This window comes from Leptonotus elevatus, chromosome 2 (genome assembly GCF_054856555.1).
Source record: "Leptonotus elevatus isolate MCC_2025b chromosome 2, RoL_Lele_1.0, whole genome shotgun sequence".
Lineage (NCBI taxonomy): Eukaryota > Metazoa > Chordata > Actinopteri > Syngnathiformes > Syngnathidae > Leptonotus > Leptonotus elevatus.
In genome coordinates, this window is record NC_141240.1 from 5,524,956 (window position 1) to 5,547,060 (window position 22,105).

A 22,105-nucleotide genomic window follows, 5' to 3' on the forward strand; every position below is an offset into this window, starting at 1 on the left:
AATTCCACAAGCATACACAGAAGAAAACAACAATACACAAACATTACAAACATGAAACTTAGTGTCATTTAGTTGGTCTGGGTTGACTTGATAACATGAGGATAAATTCCATAAACAATTATTTTGCCTATTTCATTTCCAATACAGATCTCATCAACCATATTTAGTGTAGTTTTAATTTTCTATGCTTTCGTGGTAGATTTACAGCTGGTGATTTTTCATATGGATATTAGTGATTGGCGTAATTAAGTTATCGCATTAATGGTGTACACGTGATTAGTGTGTTTATGTTGTACTTGCAGTCACAGACACAGTATAGATTTATCTCCACCTTTGGAAGAGATCTGATTCCATGGATTTTTCCCCCCCCCCGTTTTTTTTCTATAAACGATGCTATGACGCTTATTGCAATTGTGCCATCTGAAAGCAAAAACATCAGAATTGTTACTTGAACCATGCAGTGCAAATCCAGCCTTCGGGCCGATGCACGCTGAGCAATATGGCACAACTCCACTCTCGCAGTGTTCAGGGTTCTCAGGACTTGGCCACTCGTTTTGCAGCGATCCAAAATTTGAATTGCAGCTGCATGATGTTGCAAATTATAGCCAATCAAAATTGATGGAAGCTTTCACACAGGCAAAACTTAATAGTTCTGTACCTCCGCCCTGAAGGTAGTGGCTAGAAATACAAGACATTGTCTTTTCCAACAATACTTAACCATTTTTATGATTCCATATCACTGGCTGAAACCTCATAAGTCAAAATTTGGCAAATTTCATATTTTAAAAAAATCTGTACTTTTCATCAGTGTCATTTTTACAAATTATTGATCAATCTAAAGTGTTTAAAATGGCTTGTTTTCTTTTATGATGCAATGTTAATGGTTGAAAGAAACATGTCGTTTTTGGGGTCTCCTTTTGGAGGTCCAAGGTTTTGGCCCGATGCCAGCGATATCTAGGCTACGTGATAAAAAATATATGCGAGCGACATACGTACCACGTCAGTTACATGGAAATGGATTGGAACAAGCCCCGCCTTTCAATATATCCCCATTTTTTTTATCAATAAACTCTACGTACAGTAGTATTTGCACTCAGTTACGTTACAAGACTGCCGGTGACCAAAGTAGCATTGCCAACATCAAGCTCACCGACACTCTTCTCAGAAGATTAAAACATGTAAGGGGTGACAACTAAATTCTGCATTTTGAAGTTTGTGCCAGCTGCTTTAATCCTGAGATGCTTTTAAAATTCATGCTCCCTTTCAGGGAGGAGATATTTGGCTCAAATGGAGCCACCTAAAACGTTGTAAAGTCAAATCAGCCCACTTGAACATAAATCCTTCAACTGCCTCAAGGCCACCTGACCATTTCATCTCCTCGCGTACATGCATGCACGCACACTTTCAAACTGCACTTCACCTTCTGCACTTCAGCAGCCTTCACAAAATTCCATTTAGGCTCCCGCTCGTCCCCATCAATCTCCTCGCCTCAGCCTTTACCCATAAACCTTTGACCTGAGGAGATCCGGCTCCAAGAGGCCGCCATCACTCCTTCCACTGCTGACGCCCATCTCCTCATCGCCCAAGAGGAAACAGATTTCGCTTCGACTAACCAAGCATTCCTTACATAGTTTTAAGCAGCTTAAGGTCGTGAATAAAAGCTGACTTTTCACACTTGTGTTCCATTTGCTTGGCCGCTTCATTTGATTTCAATTTCTGGGAGTTCTGGGGAGCACAGTGTTGACCGAGCCTTGGTTCTAGGCCATTAACCCGGAGCAAAGAACATGAGTGGACTACATGAAGTCATTAAAGGAAGTTTTAGTGTCAAGACTTTCAGGCAGTGATTGCACTCCTTTGGTGGAGTTTAACCTGCAACATGATTTAATAAATATAAATTAATTTTATTGGTCCCACTCTAACAGGAGCCAGTATTAGTGTCACTTGAAATTGACTTTTCAAGGCATCCATTACATGAATGACAGCAGCCTCCTCACCTGTTTTAAAGATTTCGTAGCGCAGAGAGAAGCCAGCCCCTTGGTGAGCGTAGTCCGACACAAATCGTATCTGGAGGGAAGGACCCGAGGATATGATTGCCGCCGGGGCGATGTTGCTGCAGTGCCGACCCAAGACGTCTGCATTTTCCGAAGTCCCGTCTCGGATTTCAATGAAGTCGTACCTGATTTGAAAAAAAAAAGAAGGGGGGGCCGGGTAAAAACAGGAGCGGTTAAACTTTTTCCTGACCAGGGACAAAACAGATTATGATGATGGGAAGGAGATGAGAAAGCATTAAAGTACAGGCAAACAAACAAGCTATTGAGTTATGTAATAAACAGTGCTGAACAAAAACAAAAAAGGCAGAGGCAAAGCATTAAGGACATCCATGCCATGATACAAGTAAACATATCAGCCAAGTAGGCATCAACTGCTTCAGATGAGCAGCCTTAATTTAATCTTCAAGCCACACTAGACAAGCCTGGAAACCCCCCGACTTTGGACCATGGAGAAAAACAAGTAGCTGCATTCTGAGCACATGATTTCTTTTTCACCCACGGAACTGTTGAAGATACATAAAATGATTTTTGGAACACTTTGATCGCACCTTTGTTTATTGTATGCTAAAGTATGTCTGGCTGGGATAGTCAGAAACTTCACGTCACTATTGTCTTAAATTAAACCTGCAGCTTTTGTTATTGGTACATTTTCACCACCTGTTGCTTTGGCATGCGGCTAAAAGTCTTCAAAGTTGTTTTAATGGTGCGAGTTTATTTTAGGGGGAGGGGGGGCTATTTTTCTAAATGTCAGTTTACTGCCTGAGGGAAGTGATGCATGTTGCGTAATTCATTAAATGGGTGGTGGTTGGGGGTGCTTTGGAGAGAAAATAGCATTATCAGCACAGGGGATTAAGCAAAGAGAAAATTAGGATAAATAAGTGTAAAGGCGCTTCACATGCTTTGGTTCACAGTTCACCGTGATCTTTGACCCGCCAGCTGACCCTGAACAATAAAAGCAAATTCTTTGAGGTCAAAACTGAGCCCACCTGGCCCTTCCCAAATTAGTTAGTTATTTTGGCCTGTGTCTATCATTGCATAAACATAATTAGACACACACGCACACACAAAGATGTTACCCCTTTTGGACACCCAGATGCGGTCACATGAGTTCATGTTTGACTTTGCTAATATCACACAGGCCAGTCAGAGGCATGTTGATGAGTCAGGGTTCCACATTTTCTTTTGTTTGAACATTCAAATGGAGAACAAAGACAGCAGAGGAACAAACATGAAAAAGAAAGTGTGGTCGTATTGCAACAGCATCAAGATATATAACAAATACATTTACAAATGCTGCACACAGGAAATTTGACTTGATGATCCATCCATCCACCCATCATCCATCCATCCATCCATCCATCTATCTATCTATCTATCCATCATCCATCCACCATCCATCCATCCACCTATCCATCCATCCATCCACCTGTCCATCCATCCATCCATTATCATTCATCCATCCATCCACCATCCACCCATCCATCTACCCATCATCCATCCATCCACCCACCCACCCATCATCCACCCATCCATCCATCATCTATCTATCTATCCATCATCCATCCATCATCATTCATCCATCCAGCCACCATCCACCCATGCATCCATCTACCCATCATTCATTTATCCATCCATCATCCATCCATCCACCCATCATCCCTCTATTCATACATCCACCCATCATCCAACCATCCATCTACCCATCCATCCATCAACCATCCATCCAGCCACCACCACCATCCATTCACCTATAATCCATGCATCCACCCATCATCCATCCTTCCACCCACCCACCCATCCATCTATCTATCCACCCATCATCTATCATCCATCATCCATCACCATTCATCCATCCATCATCCACCCATCATCCATCCATCCACCCATCTACCCATCATCCTTCCATTCATCCATCCATCCATCCATCCATCCACCCATCTATCTATCATCTATCTGCCCACCCATCCATTATCCATTTACCCATCATCCATCCACCCATCCATCCATCCACCCACCCACCCACTTATCCATCCATCCATCCATCCACCCATCCATCATCCACCGTCCACTCATCCATCCACCCATCCATCTACCCACCATCCATCCATCCATCATCCACCCATCCATCCATCATCCATCCACCCATCATCCACCCATCCATCCATCCACCCATCTATCTATCATCTATCTACCCATCCATCCATCCATCCATCCATCTACCCATCATCCATCCACCCATCCATCCATCCATCCATTCATCCACCCACCCACTTATTCATCCATCCATCCACCCATCCATCCATTCATCCATCCATCATCCATCCACCCATCCTCCATGCATCCACCCATCATCCATCCTTCCATTCATCCATTCATCCATCCATCCACCCAGTTGCTTTCATTTTGTAAACCTTGCCAGATCCAAAAAAAAAGCAAGCCGACAAAGGAAAATCCTCACAACTGCTGAGGTGGTGTAAGTATGAGTAATAACCTTGTATTTCTGCTTCCGCACTCAATACCACATTTATCTCAATGGGCTCACTTGATGATGCCGCCAAATACAACCGGAGTGCTGTTTTTTCACTGATCACAGGTGTAAATTCTACTCTTTTCATATTAATTGTGTGTACAGTATGGCCGACAGTTAAACAGCTCCAGTCCATCAAGGTTACGTCTCAATTTTGTGATTAAAGTCACATTTCAATGAAAAGAGAACTGAGCCTGAAATTTCGACTACGTATCATTGATGGAAAACCTGAAATTAGAGAGGAGGCGCATATAATCTGGAAGCACCGAGAATGAATGGTTGCAGTCGTACTGTATGTTAGTGCAAAACACACTCTTGGGGAAAACACACATGCACATACAAAGGCATGAGAGTGCTCATGTTCACAGCAGCATTTTGCCAACAGTGAGGATAAAAGGCCTGTGAAGAATCTGAGGGCCTAATTAGGTTTTAATTGATTTTGGAGTGGGTCTCTATGTTTGTTTCGCACTTCCCCTCCCTCTGTCTCACGCTCTCCTGTCGTGGATTAGCGTCAGTGAGTGAGTGTTCCTCAGATGTGATTATTGACCGGTGCGCTCAGCCTCTGATGAATACATGCATGAGCTTCTGACACGTCTACGGCGCACACTTGAACGCATTCCAGGGTCCATGACGCATTCCTCTTAAGAACCAAGCACGGGTCCAAAAGCACCGCCTCTGTCTACCTCAGTCAACTCCCCAATCTTTTGTCTTTCAGGCAGAATACACAGTGTTAAATTTCCAGTGTTCGATCAAAAATGCAGTAAGCAGTGTCATTTAACACTGGTAGGATAACAAGTTACCCTGTCAGAGTAACATTTCCCTAGTCTTAGGGTAGATGTTGGGTGTAACCTGAATAGCACTACCTTGAGTGTTAAATTGACCACACCCTCATTTCTTCCAGCGTGCTGTAGACATTTCATTGTCGATATGCAGTTGTTGCTGTCAGGGTGGCATGGCTCAGTGGTAGAGTGGGCATCTTGCAACCCTGAGAGTGCGGGTTCTAATCCCATGACAGTGTGACTATGTGAAAATGTACTTTGGCAAGGTACCGAACCACCAATTGATAGTCAAAAGGAAAAGTGCTTTGAGTGCCTTTTGAGGGGGAAACATGCTATATTTGAAATACCACTCACTAGATTTAAGTGTAATTTGAGTTATATTTTCAACACTACTCAGTGTTTAGCAGTGTAGATTTTTAACACTATACAGAGCTGGATTAACACTGGTTAAGTGTGAAAAAAATAACTAAAGTATAAGATTTACACTCATTGGTTTGGACACATCTAAATAATTTTGTAGTGTTAGATTTAACACTCTCAGTATCAATCTAACACTGATGATTTTTCTGTGTATGCGTGAGCCTGCTCAGAACGCAATGATTGTGTGGAGGGCAGCTAAAAGCCCATTGAAGATGAACAGATACTGCGTGGCTTTTCCTCTCATAGCTATAACTCCACCTTGCCCCCATAACAACTAATTGCCTTTCACACCTTTGGCTGTTTGTTGGTGTCCAGAGACTTCTCCTGCAGTATGCACCTCACATCATGGACGGTGGTGGCTTTAAGGGCACAAATGCAGGAAATGTTCATTTTCTTCCTGAATGGATTGAAAATGGCTGGCCATTTTGTTTTTGATCACATTTCATCCTGAAGGCATCATTTGTTGTAGTTGTAGAGTTTATTCAGTTAAGCTTGAGCTGCTCGCGAGTGTCAGTAAATACAACGTTGCAGACACTTGAGTTGCCTCCACTTCATTGTGTACCTTCCCTTGTTCTCCCACAACCGAACAAATGGGAACACAATCTGCTAACAATCGGGGAGCTGTCATCTTTTCTTTTCTTTTTTTGCTTCTGCCTTCAACAAGAAGGAATTAAATAGTGGGAGGGGGAGTGTGTACAGTACAAAGACACATACACACACAAACACTCCTTCCCGCCCCTCTAATAAACCATAAGTGCCTCTGAAATATTAACAAGATGCTGGGAGCGAAATCCCAACAGAACCCGGGGGCCTGCCATCTTCAATACAGCCCAAAACCAAACAGCTCTCTTCCTCCTCATGTCCTCACGTCTCAGCTCACCATCATCCCGGCCATTACGGACGGAGACATCACAACCTAGGTCAGGCAGTTTTGACTCTAAACTTAGAGTGAGAAAATGAAGCTATGGTGTGGACTATCAGCAAATCTGCTGCAATTAATTGATTATATTTTTGATTGTCTCAGTCAGGAAACGTCAACATCGTAGACAACAGGTACCGTAACCCTGTCTTTAACTGTCTGATATTGATATTCCACAACAAGTCCCTTTGGTGACTCATGTGTCTCTCCTGTGTGTGTCAAGACACGTGTCCCCCTCATTGTTTTTGCCTGGCGTTGCTACATCCATCCATTAGCTATCATCTATTGACTGCCCATTACAAGCAGAATACAGACATTGATCCGAGATACCCCTCCACTGGGAAGGTGAAATCATGCGTGCGCGCGCACGCGAGCGCGCACTCACACGCACACACAAACACACACACGGTTAACATCCATCATCAACTGTTTACACCTCAGGCTAAATGTAGCAGCAAATTGGCCAATTTAATTCCACAAAAGGCGGAAGATAGGGAATAAATACAGTTTTGTGTGTGTGTGTGTGTGTATTGTGATTCCGGAAGCTCCCATGTTTAATTCAGGTGAGTAAAAATAACCCCCCCCCCCCCCCTCTGGCCAAGAGGAGGGGGAGAAAGAGGAGGCAGCAATGCGAGCAGAGGAAGCTCAAGAAAAGGAACAAGTGGGAGGCGGAGCCTGCAAGAAGCAGCCCTCGGCTGCTCCTGGTGCATCTTGGGGCGCGACGATGGCAGATTGCATTAGAGGTATGGGCCTGATATTTCATCTAGCCTTTATTACATTTAGTTCACATCAATCGGCTGGCAGCTGGGAGGAAAGAGGTTTTTGGCATGCGGCCGGACTCCCTGTGAGATGAAATCCTGAATTAAAGTGCCACCTCAGACAGGGAACGCTTCGATACGGCTGCAGATTTGATTGCTGCAGCATTGTGGCAGTTCGGGTGCGTTCGGTAGGCCGAGTGCCGACAGTTTGAACCCGCTGAGGGAAACTCGCCAGCGGGGATGTTAGCTGGAGAGATTCTTGCCAGCTGATCAAGCACTTTTGCGGTGTTTGCAGTTTGCAGTGCGTGCATGAAAAGTGAGACCAGATTTTCAAAATTAAAAACCGGAACACTACAATTTGACTGAAAATCAAGTATAGAATAAATTATCACTAGGAACTACTTAAAACAAATTAAATTGTTAATGAATTTGGTGGTGGTTGTGTTATTAAATGCTACCTTGGTCGCTTAACTCACGGTCCCACATTGTAACATTGGAAATGCGCCACCAGAAAGGCTCAGCTCTCATTAGTAAGTAAGTTCATAAATAGTTGGGTTTCCATCCAATTGTTTTGAATTTTTTAAGTGAATTTAATAAAAATTTGCAAAACAAACATGCGACATGCGCCCGTTTCCATCTGTTCTTCTTTTGCGAATATTTGAGGAGACTCCGCAGCAGTAGGTGGCGGTATACACTATAGAGATGTGATACACCAGTACTTTGAAAGAAGAAGAAGAAGAACAGGAAGCGACTGCGCTGTGCGATGACATTGTATGAGGTTTTTTTTTTTGTAATTCTTAAACAAAAACGTAGCGTCACTTTGCTGTTTTCCATCTAAAACTGCATTAATATATGACTTTTTGGCGAATTTTGGGCCCTTTTTCGAATTTTTTGCATTTCCATTCAGTTTTAATTTTGCATTTCTTGAACATTTTAATAAAAAACCCACTAATAAGTATCTGGAGCATCAGGCTAGTAGCACTACATTTTAGGGGTGAACCGATCCCAATTTTCCAGCTGATCACCGATCCCCGATCTTTTAAAAAGTCTGACCTACCGATCCCAATTTTTGCTTATCTAAATTTTTTTCACAACAAGCAGCATACACTTTCGGTGTTCCAATCTTGTTTTATTGGAAAACATTGAAAAATATCTGTGAAATAATACAAAAGGGTTGTTTTAACTGCACATGAAGTAAACCTGTTAGTCATTTCACCAGAAGAGGACAGTGGCTGACTTTTGCAGACCTTTAAGGAGGGAGATGGGATCGGTGGAAAAGATCGGTTTATTTGTAAGGGATCGGCCAGTAATCAATCCCCCAGATTTAAGGAAATCGGCCCGATAAATCGGCCGGTCGACGATCGGTGCACTCCTACTACATTTCCCATGATTCTTAGACACGAAAGCAGGAAGAGGTTCTAGTTCCAGTATGACAAAAACACGAGATGCCATATGTGGATAAGAATGAGAACGCAAGTGTGAATGTGAATGTTTGAATTGATTTATTGTATGAATCACTATGACAACTGTGTGACTGAAACAAACAAACAAACAAACAAACAAAACAAAAAAACGGGACGCCAAGATGAGAGCTGTGTAAAAGTGTGACAAAACAATGGGGTTTGCTCAATCCACCGGGACTTTAGGTCACAAGCCTCAAAATGGAGACAGTGCTGCTTAAATCGGGCCGTCTAGTTACACTATGCATGCATTCGGAAGTACATTCACTGCGAGCAAATTCAAGTGTAGCTTGCATAGCTGTGCGCGTTTTAGGTAAATGACAGCTTTGGTCTATCTGTAATCCCAGCTGTCACGCTGATTTCTTGGGGCCCCAATGAGACGGGAGCCTTTAGCCTCTGCACCCCTCCAGCGGCTGCCCACCCCCTTAACCTCAAAGAAGATAAAAATATGCACAAATCTACTCCTCTGCTCACTGGCACTGCTGTGCCTAATCACGCCGGTAAAGAGAGGAAGCTACCCATGACGGTGCTCGCGGGGGCGTACATACACCAAAGGGGTAGAGAGCATAGCGGGTCTCAAATAAGAGATTTTTATTTTTCATAAAAATAGATGCTGGTATGATATGTTAACTCTAACGAGACGGATGGAGCAGCAACTCTGACTAAAATCACATGCTTGCAGACTTACTCACAGGCTCGCACCGTTCGCCACCCACGCTCGCATGCAAACACGTCCAGAGAGAAGGGAGACTGAGTGGGTGTGTGTCAGAGGGGAGGCCAAGGCCTCCGTCCCTTCAGGCAAGCGTACAGGGAAGAACCTCCACCACCACCACCCCCACCACCCCCACCATAAAATTCAGTGGTGAAGACGGAACATTTTATGTTTCTCATCATCCTCTTTGCCTTCTCTCACACTCAAGTCTAACTGAGTTGCTCAACAATAGTTTCGCTAATGTGCCGGGGTGTTGTCGGGAAATCCATTGTGCTACTTTCTCCCCTGGGTTCACACAATGAGGCAAAAAAAAATCATAAAACTGTATGACATGGCTGCTTTTGGTTGTTTATTAGCTACAGTTTGCAGAGAAATGCGGAATGAGTGGAAAAGGACATTCAATTGTGTCTGTTTATGATATTGAGGCCCAGGGTGAACGATATATGTCTATACACAACTATAACTGGTAAAAAAAAAATTCATACAGCTTTGCAGGAGAGGAAAACCTGACATTACCATCTGTCTGTTAGTGATGCTGAAAAGACTTTAGTTAACTACAATGTTTTATTTGATCAAAATATTAGGTGATCACAATCTAAATTTCAAGGAGCCTTGTGGAGTTTGTCACTTTTTTTTTCTTTTTACTTGTGACTGCCACCTTTGGCCTAAAACGGAACTGCAGCCTCCGTATGGTATTTTCGCCCCTAAGACTCCAAGATACAAGCTAATAGGCGCAGTCGGAGTAAAAAATTCAGGACTCTTTGTACTTATTTAGGCATTGGTGGAGCATGCATGATGTTGAAAAAGCTTTAATATTACCTTTTTGAACTGCACAATGCAGCTTTCAATTTACATTCATGTGCAGCAGCATATTTTTCAAATAGGCAAAAAAAAAAACTTTTAGCATTTGCTTCTGTGGTTTAACAAAATAAAAGGTTCCAAAAACTGCTAACTTGCTACATCTTGTGTATTGTTTTGACTGAAAAGTAGAGCTGTCAAACAATTAAATTTTTTGATCAGATTAATCACATTTTAGAATTTTGATTAATCACGATTATTCGCTTAATAAAAAAGGCTTTTTTATCAACATTTTTCATTTTCAAATTTGAAGAGCAGCACATAGTTATGTGTTCATTCTTTTGACATTTAATGTTATGAGGACGTCTTCAAAACAATTGTGATCCACTGCATACGCTCATCCTCCTCTTTTTCTAATCAGTTAATTACTTACATAATTTAAAATGGAAAAAAATGACCCCAATATTTTGACATGAACAAATATTCTAAATGTGATACGCAAACATTTATTAAATACTTTACTTTAATGCACGTATTTATGTTTATTGCTAAAACACAACCTTAAACGTAGCCATCTGCTGTCACGCTAAAGGATAATCTGTGGTCAAAATTAATAATTAATTGATTAATGATTAATGCGATAATTGTTTTAGATTAATTAATCAGTTAACGCTTTAACTTTGACAGCACTACTTAAAAGTGACTTTCCAATATTGAGAAAATATCGGCGTACGAGTTTTGAAAGCAGATTAAAAAGGGGAGAAATGTTTTTGCTCTCATTCAGGAACAAACAGATGATTTGTATTATTTGACTGAATCCCATCCAAACAGCTGGACTTTATTCTCTGCTTCTTGTCCTTCCCTCCCCTGCTTGCCTTCTCTCTGACACCCCCCCAGTAAACTTTAATCATTTCTTCCATCGGTTCTGTCTAGATTTAAAATTATTCGTTCCATTCAGCCTTTACTATTGTGACCCGCATTCCTCATCTGTTCCAACCACTGAACTAAGGCGGTTATGAACAGCTGATGTGCCCCCGAGCAAAGAACTCTAGCCGGTAATTGCCCCCGGAGAAGCGCTGAAGAGGCCAAGATGTTTGCGGTTGAGCTTGGGCCGCATCCACCCCATTAAAGGCGCGCAATTCTGTTTGTGCGCAATTCTCTCAATAACAAAACCACAGTCCACTTAATGGCCTGCATCTTACACAGAGCTTGTAAGTACAATTAAAGTTGCCTTTGCGACTGACCAGAATGTTGGGATCAAACCATCCAGAACCGCTGACAGCAAATTACAATATGTGAAAAAAGAAAGTGTAAACATGCTCGCCAGCCTCCCTGTCTTACTTGCAATCCAGCCTCTCGATCTCGAAGTGCGGGTTGAAGTTGAGGACGATGCGCTGCGAAGGCTCCGGCGCCGTGATGACCCACTGGCAGCTCTGGTGAGGCGGGTACTCCAGAGGGTATCCGGGGGAGGTGATGTAACCGGCCTCGCTGGCATCAAAGATACCCCGACACTCGCTCGCTGCCAAAAGACGACACAGTGGCAACATTGAAAAACAGATTCCAAACAATCGTAACTTGTTTAACGTGCGGTGGCTGATCAGCCATGGACAGAGCAGCTGGATAGCAAAAATGAAGAACAACAAAGGAACTGGAAGTCCACTATGGAGGACCAAAACTGCCAAAATTCAAAATAAATAAATGACTAAAAGTGAAAAGAAAAACGGATATAAAAAATATATATAATTCGAAAATTAAATCCAAAAAATAAATATAAATGGAAATAAAAACAACAACAAATATATATATATATATATATATAAATACATTTGTATTTAATTTTTGATTGATATTTTTTATATCAGTTTTTATTGTCATTTTTAGTCATTTATTTATTTATTCAATAATTAATTTATTTTCAGGACAAAATGTTATTCAAATGAGGGGGCGGTCCTAAGCATGTCTTGGGCTGGACTCCGCTGTTGCAAACTACCTTTTATTGGTCAAGTGAGCAGCTCGGCGAACAAGGAAGTCTCGCCAGCTTGCATGGAGAGCTCCAGCAATGGACGACTATCTGTCACCTCGACTTGTTGTCGAGCAACTCAAGTGGCAAGTTGAAAGGCAGTTTGCAACGGCGGAGTCTAACCCAAGACACACTTAGGAACGCCCCCTCATTTGAATAACATTTCGTCCTGGCAGTATGGACTAAAACTGCCAAAATTCAAAATAAATAAACGACTAAATAAATTACTAAAAGTTAAAATAAAAAATGACTACGAAAAATATAATTCAAAAATTAAATACAAATGTATTTATTTATGTATGTATGTATATATATATATATACATACATATATATTAGGGGTGTTAGAAAAAAATTATTCGGCAATATATTGTGATATTACAGCACGCAATTCTCAAATCGATTCGATATGCGGCCGAATCGATTTTTAAACATCAATTTTGTATGGGAATATTCAACAAAACGTCTTACTTAGGGTTAGGATTCATACATTAAGCATGGAAGAATGTTATATTAATGGAACTTTAAGCCTTAATATTTTATTTCCGTGCTGTACAAACATGAAACAGACTGCAACCTGTTTGTTAAATGCAGTGGATCATTTATAAGCCTGAATTTTCAGATGAATAAATACATTTTCATACAAATCTTACAGTGTACATGTACAAGTTTACTGATTAGTATTTTCTAAATTTGAGTAAAAAAAAATCGCAATAATCAATTTATAGATTCGCATAGGGATTAATCGTATCGAATCGAATCGTGACCTATGAATCGTGATACGAATCGAATCGCCATGTACTAGGCAGTTCACACACACACACATATATATATATATATATATATATATTGTTGTTTTATTTCTGTTTAATTTTCGAGTTATATTTTTTTATATCCATTTCAGTTTTCACTTTTAGTCCATCCATCCATCCATTTTCTTAACCGCTTGTCCTCACAAGGGTCGCGGGGGGCGCTGGAGCCTATCCCAGCTGGCTTCGGGCAGTAGGCAGGGTACACCCTGAACTGGTTGTTCACTTTCAGTAATTTCTTTATTTATTTAGTCATTTATTCATTTTTAATTTTGGCAGTTTTGGTCCTCCATAGGTCCAGGTGCAGGCCTACTTCATTAAAAGGGAAACAAAAGCAAAAGCTTCTCGGCGCTACCACGCGTCATGATGAGCGTACATGTCCACGTCGTCAAATACATTGATGGCCAAAACGAAAAAGTGTTGCATTGGCACAACAAAAACAAGGAGGCGCCACACTACGGATTATTGCAAACCGTTGATTAGGAAGATACTATTACAGTATAGGAGAGCAATTTCTCTGTGTCTTTTGCATGAATGGATTATAAACGCTTTACTCATCATCTTGTTTCTTCTCTATAAAGATGTAGTGCAACAGATGAACAGTAAAACAAAGAAAGCAATTTAGGCCGTCAGTTTGGAGGAAATTGGAAAAACTTCACCATTGTGGATCCTCTAATAAAACAATACGACATCATCACACACATTTGCTGTTCTCTCTCTCACACACATACACACACTCACTCAGCCCTTTCCACACCCAGGCTCTTATCGCCCCGTTCCCCCTTGGGGAGCGTTCTCCAACTCTAATTGTTGCGCCAGCAAGCCAATCTACAAACATTAGAACACATTCTCCGATCCTATCACGCTCTCCCAGGAACAATAGCCTGCCAATGGCATCGCTCGGTAGGCTTAGGCAGGAAGTGACACGCAGACGGCCTGTCTAGCGGGGCTCTTGGGTGGGTGGTCACCCCAACTCTGTAATGAGAAACTAACAACAAAGCTGGCTTTTCTCTTCTCAGCCACACGCAGGACGCAGCTCTTTTGCTGTCTTATCTCCCCAAAACACATCAACACACATACAAAAGAAACATGTATAGAGTTATTCCACATGTGCGCACATCCCAAGGAATCTTGTGTACAATGCATCTTTTATTACTTTTGCCTTGCCATAGATTTGCAGACTTTATTAGTTTTGACTGGAGCCAGGCTGATAGGCCTTCTCCATGACAACAGCAGGTGCTGGCTGTAGGTCTGGCTTACTGTATGCCTTTGTATAGCTTCTAGGGTTCTATACATTTGATATGCAAATGGTGTGGTCTCGAATGTAAAACAATACTTTGACTGGCATGTATTGGCTAAACAAGAGAAACTAATCTCTATATTCTTTGTTGACAACTAGCGAACTGTGGCTCTTCTTGACATAAATGGGTTGATATTCTTGCATGTTTCTTATTTAAATGGTGAAAACAACAATAAAGGAAGTGAAAAAAGGTGCGCCACAGGCTTGAAGTGTAATAGACCCTTCAAGCTTTGACATTTCCACCTCCTATTGTGCTTAAAAGGCACACTTAAGATTCTTTGACATTTGAAAGCGCTGCAATGACTTCCTTTGAGGAGAGACGCCCACGTGTACTATTGTGCACGTCTTCCTGGCACAGAAGTCTTTTGGGAAAGCTGCCCGGCAAGTAGCTCTCAGTCGCCGATGATTGGAAGGTTGAAAGATGAACACAGAAATGCACGTACCCATGTGCAGACACTCATTTAAACTAGGACTGGGTATCGAGTCTAATTTCATCAATCGATTCGATTTTGATTTCCTAGAGTTCAGTTCGATTTGATTAAGGTTTTTTCCCGATTCGATTCACTTCAATTCAATCCGCTTCACAAAACAGGTGAGATGTGATTGGTTGTTGCCTGAGCCCTGAGCATCTGTGATGTCATCTTCAGTCAACAGCAAGTGGCAAAATGACTGCACCCTGAGATTGATAAAAAAAAGTCTGGATTTTGCTTCATAACTCATATTCCAAAAATGTTATATCAATCGGAATGCCATGTTTAGACTAGTGAGATCACATATAACATATAATTGTCAAGAAATGTTTACGGTCGACTTCCACTTCAAAATATCAAGGACATGGTAAAAACTCCACAAACCTTAAATTCCAAATTGAATTTTGCGGAAGCAGTAACTGGTCAAATGATTTAGTTTACTAATGAAAGTAACACGTGTTATCACTTCAGTGTTACACCAACATTGGCATAAGCAAGGAAGATATGAAAATATTTTCATCATTCTAAATCAATAATTGTAAAAAATAAATTAAAAAGATTCTGAACTGTCTTAATGTGCAATAAGTCAGATCTTTCATAAATGTAAAAAAATACTTTAACAATAAAAATGAAAACAAGTAAGATTTTTTTTTATGGCTATAAAATTCTATTTTCTTATGAATTTATGGGAAAAAGAGATATTAAAGTAATCGATTCAAGTTTTATTAATCGATATCAGGCTCGAAAAGGGAAATTGATTCGATATCGATTATTTGATAAAAAAAAAACTGCCCTAATTTAAAGATGTGCAGGAGGTGCGCCAAGCTCTCCATAGATTACGGCGGGCTACACAATTGCTGATTTTTAACATATTAAATGATGTTTAAAATGTGAGAGACCCCAAATGTGGTGAGGAAAATATCGGCATGCTTGGCATGTGGTGTACTTGAGATGAGCAACAGCACCCAAAACCATAACAGTGTCTGTCAGAGATCCAAGACTGACCTGTAAGAAACAGCGTAGTGCCACAGGGCATCCAGACAGTCGAAAAATACAAAAAAGACGAAAAAGTAGGAGTATTATCTGCACCTGTTAGCTTTTCTTGTAACTACCTTGTGGTTGCAAGATCTTCTCCTTGTAATTTACATTGTGATGAATGAATTATGAGACACGTTATACAAACACTCAACACAACCAGTTGCTCCTCTAAAAGTGTCAGGTTGCAATCACCGAGTCTGTGGCTTGGTGTTACCAACACAAATCAGGATTTGTGAACAGAAATAACGAACAGGTTGCTCAAAATATCACTCTTAGCACACCTCAGGACAATCACTCAGCATCGTTTTTAGACACATCTGTCGCATCTGTCAGGCCTTTACTGACTTTGATAGCTCAGGAGGCAAAATGCTCCAATTGCGGCCCGATTTTTAGAATGTGTGTGTTAAGCCATGCCGGGAGCATTTTGCAACATTGACACTTTCTTCCTTGGCTGCCTATTTAAGCCACAGGGAAGGACGGGGAGGGAGGCAGGAAGGGAGACTGCACTACAGATAAAAGATGGATTGAGGCAAAAGAAAACGCAGGGAGATTGATCAGAAGGTAGGGAGAAGATGAAAGGAAGCAATTTAGGATTATAAAGGAGAAAAAACAATGAGAAGAGTGAAGAAATGCTGCCAACCAAGTCACACGCGAGAAGTCATTGCGTGTTTGTGTACAAATCATCTTCGTTAGTTACTAAATGACATCTCTGTTTAGTTATGTCACTTGCGGGCATTACGAAGACTCTCAGTCATTTCTTGGAGTTGTCTCATAATACCATGAACGTGATCACTACTTGGCAAACCTTGAGCATGGGAACAGTCTGTCCTCAATTAAGTGGCCTTCCCTGTTTACAGTGCACAAGGGTGGCTGTGTCTCATTTGCATGAATTCATATGCACCAAACTTTCTACACGCATGAATTTAATTTTGGGATGGGCGTGTACCGATACCAGGTATCGGTATCAGGCCAATACCAGGCACATTTCATAGTATCGGTACTCGTGACGGATATCGATACTGGTATCGGCCCACCGCGCTTGTGGCCATTTTCCGGTCAGGAACTGTCAGAAAGACTGGGGGGAACATAAGTTTTGTTCCGTCTCGTTCGTTTCCTGTGTGTCGCCTTATGAGGTAACACTTGTTCATGTCATTACTTCCGGCATTTCGGTGTGTGTAACTGAAAATAAGTAAGTACTCTTGTTGTGAGCAATATCACCTATATCTGTGGTTCATATATGTTTGTAGCTTACATAACTTCATCGTGTTTAATTGTCTCGTTTACGTTTGCCAAGGGCTTAATTGCCTCGTTAACATCTTAGAGCTGCGGTGTTAAAAATAGAATGGTGCCTTTACCGGCCTGCAGACGCTAATTATAGCTCTTATACACACTACATTATATTTGTAATGTGGCTTTTTTGTTTCCCTTTGGGTTTTAAGAGGAATTCTTAACATGGTAGATATTACTTAATTACTTAATTACTTGAAGCCCTATTGTATTGAAATGAATTTGTTGCACTTCACTCTATTCCTTAAAAAGTTGTACAAACACATATTTTGATTAGGACTTTTTTGCTTGGCCACCAGATTCTATGTTTCATGTTATTTATTTTTTTACATTAATTTTATTGTGTGCTCTATGCAAATTGACTTTTATGAGCAAATTGAAAAAATATAATTGGCATTAATTTCATTCAATTTTAAGGAAATTTGCTATAGTTGGGAGTCTTTTTTTTCATTATCTGTCATTGTTTTTTGGAAAATGTTATGTATCATATGAAGCCTACTAATGGTATCGGCACTTGGCATCAGTATCGCTGATTACTGAAGTTTGACTATTGGTATCTGTTTAAAAAAAAAGTGGTATTGAACATTTATGAAGTGTTCTGTGTGTGTGTGTTTGTGTGTGTGTGCGCCCACATCCAGACAGATCCAGACATCTCTGCACAAAGGAGCCACCGCCTTATCTTCATTATCGGAGAAAATGTGCATGTCTGCATATAGCGCTCATTTCTATTAGCTGCCTTATCTGGGAAGGTTGGTGTAACGCTCTGGGATAAGCAGCGAATGTGAAGGGAGGCTGATAAATCCCTCCATCATTCCCAGTGTACCCCCCCACCACCACCTAATTAAAAAGTGCTATCACCCAGAGTGAGGGAATAAGCGGGCCGAATGAGCAGCGCTCATCCACTCAGTCCAGAGCTGAGCTTTAATCTCAGCATTCTGGACTGGGAGAGGATGAGGAGGAGTGACGAAGAAGAGAGGTCCACTCGCCGTTGCACTGAACCGGATTCAGTCATGAGCTTACACATCATCGACACTTTAGTGCTGCTGATCATCCAACAGAAATGATTGTCGAATAGCTTTTTGTTCCTCAATTTGAAATCTTTAACTGGATTTTGTTCGCTTAACAAAAGCCACATTAGGAAGAGATAATAACAACCCCCCACTCTCTTTTTTTTTTTTTTAACTTCCATTCTTCTTCATTTCTGCTCTTCCCTCCCTAACAGGATAAGTGCCCCATGCTAATCAGCTAAATGCACAGTGCTGCCCATTGTGATCGATGGTTCAATGGATCAATCGGGTAAACAGATGGTTGCGGGGGGGGGGGGGGGGTAATTGCAGGGACCTAATCCTAAACACTACCTGACTGCAGTATCATGTCTCTTTGCCTCCCTGCCTTCTCTTTCCAAATGACAACAGCGAGGCACTTCCCCAGAGATGTACTTCGGCGAGTCAACATCAGCAGGGGAGAAGCATGAAGAATTCATATTTTGCTGCGTGACTCTAGTGATTTGTTGCCACCCCAGTTCTGAATGCTTTATCATTTCACAGGCTCCCACACTCGCAACGTTAACACTTTAACCCCACTTTTGAGTAACGATAAATCCTATACGCTCGGTCAAACTTGGTGCTCTCATCTACTAAGCCTGCCCCCCCCAGGCCATTAAAATAAAGCCATGTGAAAGGCCCAGCTCCGGTCTATTTATGGAGGCTGTTTGCATGCATGCATACCTGACTCAAATTGAACGGGCCGTTTGGCCAAGTAACGCGGAGACGTGACCTTGTTTTCACAGCTGATACCTTTGAGACCGAAGCAGATTTAGAGATTCGAAGGGCGGCTCGGGGGAAGACAAACAACAAACAGCCAAACACAAGGAGGGAAAAATTAGAAGCCGCCTGAAGCCAGTATTTGAAAAACAAATGATTAAACGAGCAGAGCCAACTCTGGGAGAAAATGATACCATAGGTGGAGGCGCTGCACAACCGCCCACTCAATAAACATGCAAATGAGCGGCTTAATGCAGGGAATATTAATCCTGGTGGTTCTGGTAATTAATGTACATGTCAGCGAGTCAAGCATTGTGATTACAGCACAAGAGTGGAATGGAAGTTTCTCTGCATCCCAAGTGCTTGAAAATGGAAGTGTGCACATCCAAGCACTTTTCTGCTTTGCAAGGGTCATCAGTCATGGTCACGACAGTCAGTCAGTTGCGGGAAGTCAAGCTCTAGCTTGTTGCTGGATGTTTTTGCTCATATTAAGGGAGGCCACTTTCTAAAATGTCTCTTTAAAGAGGCCCTGAAGCTCATCAAATCACAAGGGAGCCACTGTCTGTGAATCCACTCTCACTTCTTGAACCTTGATCTGCTCTGTCTCCGTCCATTTTAACTCGGCGACCCAGCAGCTTTGATGTTGCCCTCTGGCATGAACAGCCCCCACCCCCCCTGAGCCTCGCCTCCCTCCTTCACATGATGCTTCGGTGAATGAATGGCGCGCATCTCCACACACAACTCTTGTCTCTATTACTGCTACGTGCAGCCGCTGCCTCCTCTCAACTGGCTCACCGAGGCTGCCTGCTCGGCCTTCGGGCTGCTCCCTTCCTGCCTTCTCTGCCGCCGACTGTAATGTGGCTCTTGAGGCAGCCTCTTGGCAGGGAGACACAAGAAGGAGGAGATGGAGCTTCTTGGGCCGTGGCTGCCAAGAGGTCCACATCTGTCTAGCATCAGCGGTGCATAGGCAGCCAGTGAAACACACACAAGCACACGCACGCGCGCGCACATACATACCGACATGTCCAGTCTCCTACAAACAGCCACGGAGACACATGATGGAACAAGTAGCCAAAAAGAGGAAGAGGTCATAAAGGCAACCGTCACCATCAGTGAGATCATATACTTCCCACGTCTCCCGGTGACTAACCGCAATAAAACTTTGATAAAATTATGAATGTGTGTATATAAAATGACACAACTATAAATACACTTTACGAAAACAGTACACACTTCCTTCCTTCGCTACTTTATTAGAAAAATCCACTGTTTAGGCCTTTATGGGAGTACATTTCGGTAATGATTAAGTTATAATTTATAAGAAAATGTACATTTAAATGCTGCACACATTTCCAGAATGATTGAATAGTAATTTATCATGGAAAATCTCCAAATCTTACAAGCTGCACACATTTTGATGATATCATTAATTAAATTAGGATACCATACATTTTTGACTATACCGAGATCTGAAAGTACTCGCTGATAATACACTCCAAAGGGGTTAAAATAACAATGTCTTGTACTTAACATGTATCTTTTTGTAAATAAAAAAGGGAACTTATAATATTTGATGATAGTAAATGTTCCGCTGTTTGTTTTCATCCTGCGTTTAGGTGCGTTTATGGTTGCGGGGCGTCGCGTGCATGGAGCTGCCGGCTGGCCGACATGTGAGCCAGCCGAAACAGGAGGCGATAATGAAGGACACAGACTTTTACTCCCAGTGAAGATTATAGTGGTGTCGATTAGGCTCCAGTTAGCATTCCTATAAACAACTACTAGATCAAATGTTACTCACGCCTTTTAGACACCAGTGAGCGGTTACTAATTCGGAGTTTCTTAAAGTTAAATAAAATAGTGGGAACTTTGGATAAAGTAACTTTTGGAATATATAACAAGACAGTTACACACAGACTAGTGTTAAGTGCTAAATAAGTAAAACTCACCTTCTTCTCCTCTGACTTGCAGCACCACATGACACAGTGCCAATAACCATCCAAACATCGAGCACACAAAATCCATCTTGGAAGATGCAATAACTTGGTTTCAATTTTTCAATCTTTCCACTCGTAGAAGCTAAAATGTGCTCCACATCCCTTCGTGATTAAACAGGAATGAGTTCAATAATCCCAAGGCGCGCTTTCAGTCACCGTCGATGGGGCAACGTGACAACTACATGTCACACAACAAATAAAAACGTCTTTAATTTGCTTCATGCCATGTACGGACAGCACATCCACATTCAAAGTGAATTTAAAGTCATCCCCCCAAAAAAGGAGGGGGGTGCTGACTCTCGGCGTCGAGGAGTCAGAGGATCCGCGAAGTGCAGTCCGTCTCCGGGGTGCGTCTCTCTGGTCCACGCGTGACTTTACGCACACGGGGGTCGCCTCCCGTGAAGTGGTCACGTCCGCGCGGCAGTGTCACACTTGAGTGAAGCGCGGGGAGCAGAATGTGAGCGTTACGGAGCAGAATGCGTGAGGGTCTCTACGAGCAGCAGAGTCTGAGATCTGCTCCGTCCCCAGCGTGCGCCCAGTGTGCGTAACAGTTGTGTGTGTGAATGTGGGAGAGAGAGAGTCGCATCGCTTTTGAGCGGAGCTGCTATCGCATTACAGTCACTGCGCCTTGGCCCCGCCCCCTCCAAGCGATTGCTGAATTTAGGGGAGAGAAAGAGAGAGGAAGGGGCGGGCTATGGGGGGGGTGGGGGGGGGGGGGGGCGGGGGGTTGCACGCGCACGCGCCCACAATCCCGTCACACAAACATACGTGAGACGATCAGAGCAGAGATAGGGAGCCCTTCACACGGATAAAGCCTTGATAAGACACATAGTCCCATAAAGAAAACACCTCCTAGGTCTGTTTGCAAAGAGCTGGAGGAGGAGACAGAAAAATCATCCCAGAAAGAGGCAGGAAAGAGACAGGGTTGGGGTACGGTCTGGGCAAAAGGGAGGGGTGCAAAACAAATGGCAGATGGGTGGCCTTTCACCACAGAACACATC

At 42.3% G+C, this 22,105-nt stretch overlaps 1 protein-coding gene across 5 annotated transcripts in view; it reads right to left on the reverse strand.

Annotated features, from left to right (window-relative positions):
- nrp2a (neuropilin 2a) overlaps positions 1-22,105 on the reverse strand; it is a 73,741-nt gene that overhangs the window by 45,990 nt on the left and 5,646 nt on the right. For 3 of the 5 annotated variants that reach the window (XM_086067729.1, XM_086067728.1, XM_086067730.1), the window contains exons 2-3: positions 11,766-11,943; positions 1,995-2,176 (exon numbers count right to left, since the gene is read on the reverse strand). In XM_086067729.1, coding sequence (XP_085923855.1) covers positions 1,995-2,176; positions 11,766-11,943 — 360 coding nt within the window. Of the gene's footprint in view, positions 1-1,994; positions 2,177-11,765; positions 11,944-21,056; positions 21,680-22,105 lie in introns of those variants that run through there. The other 2 variants (XM_086067732.1, XM_086067731.1) reach the window with 1 other exon arrangement.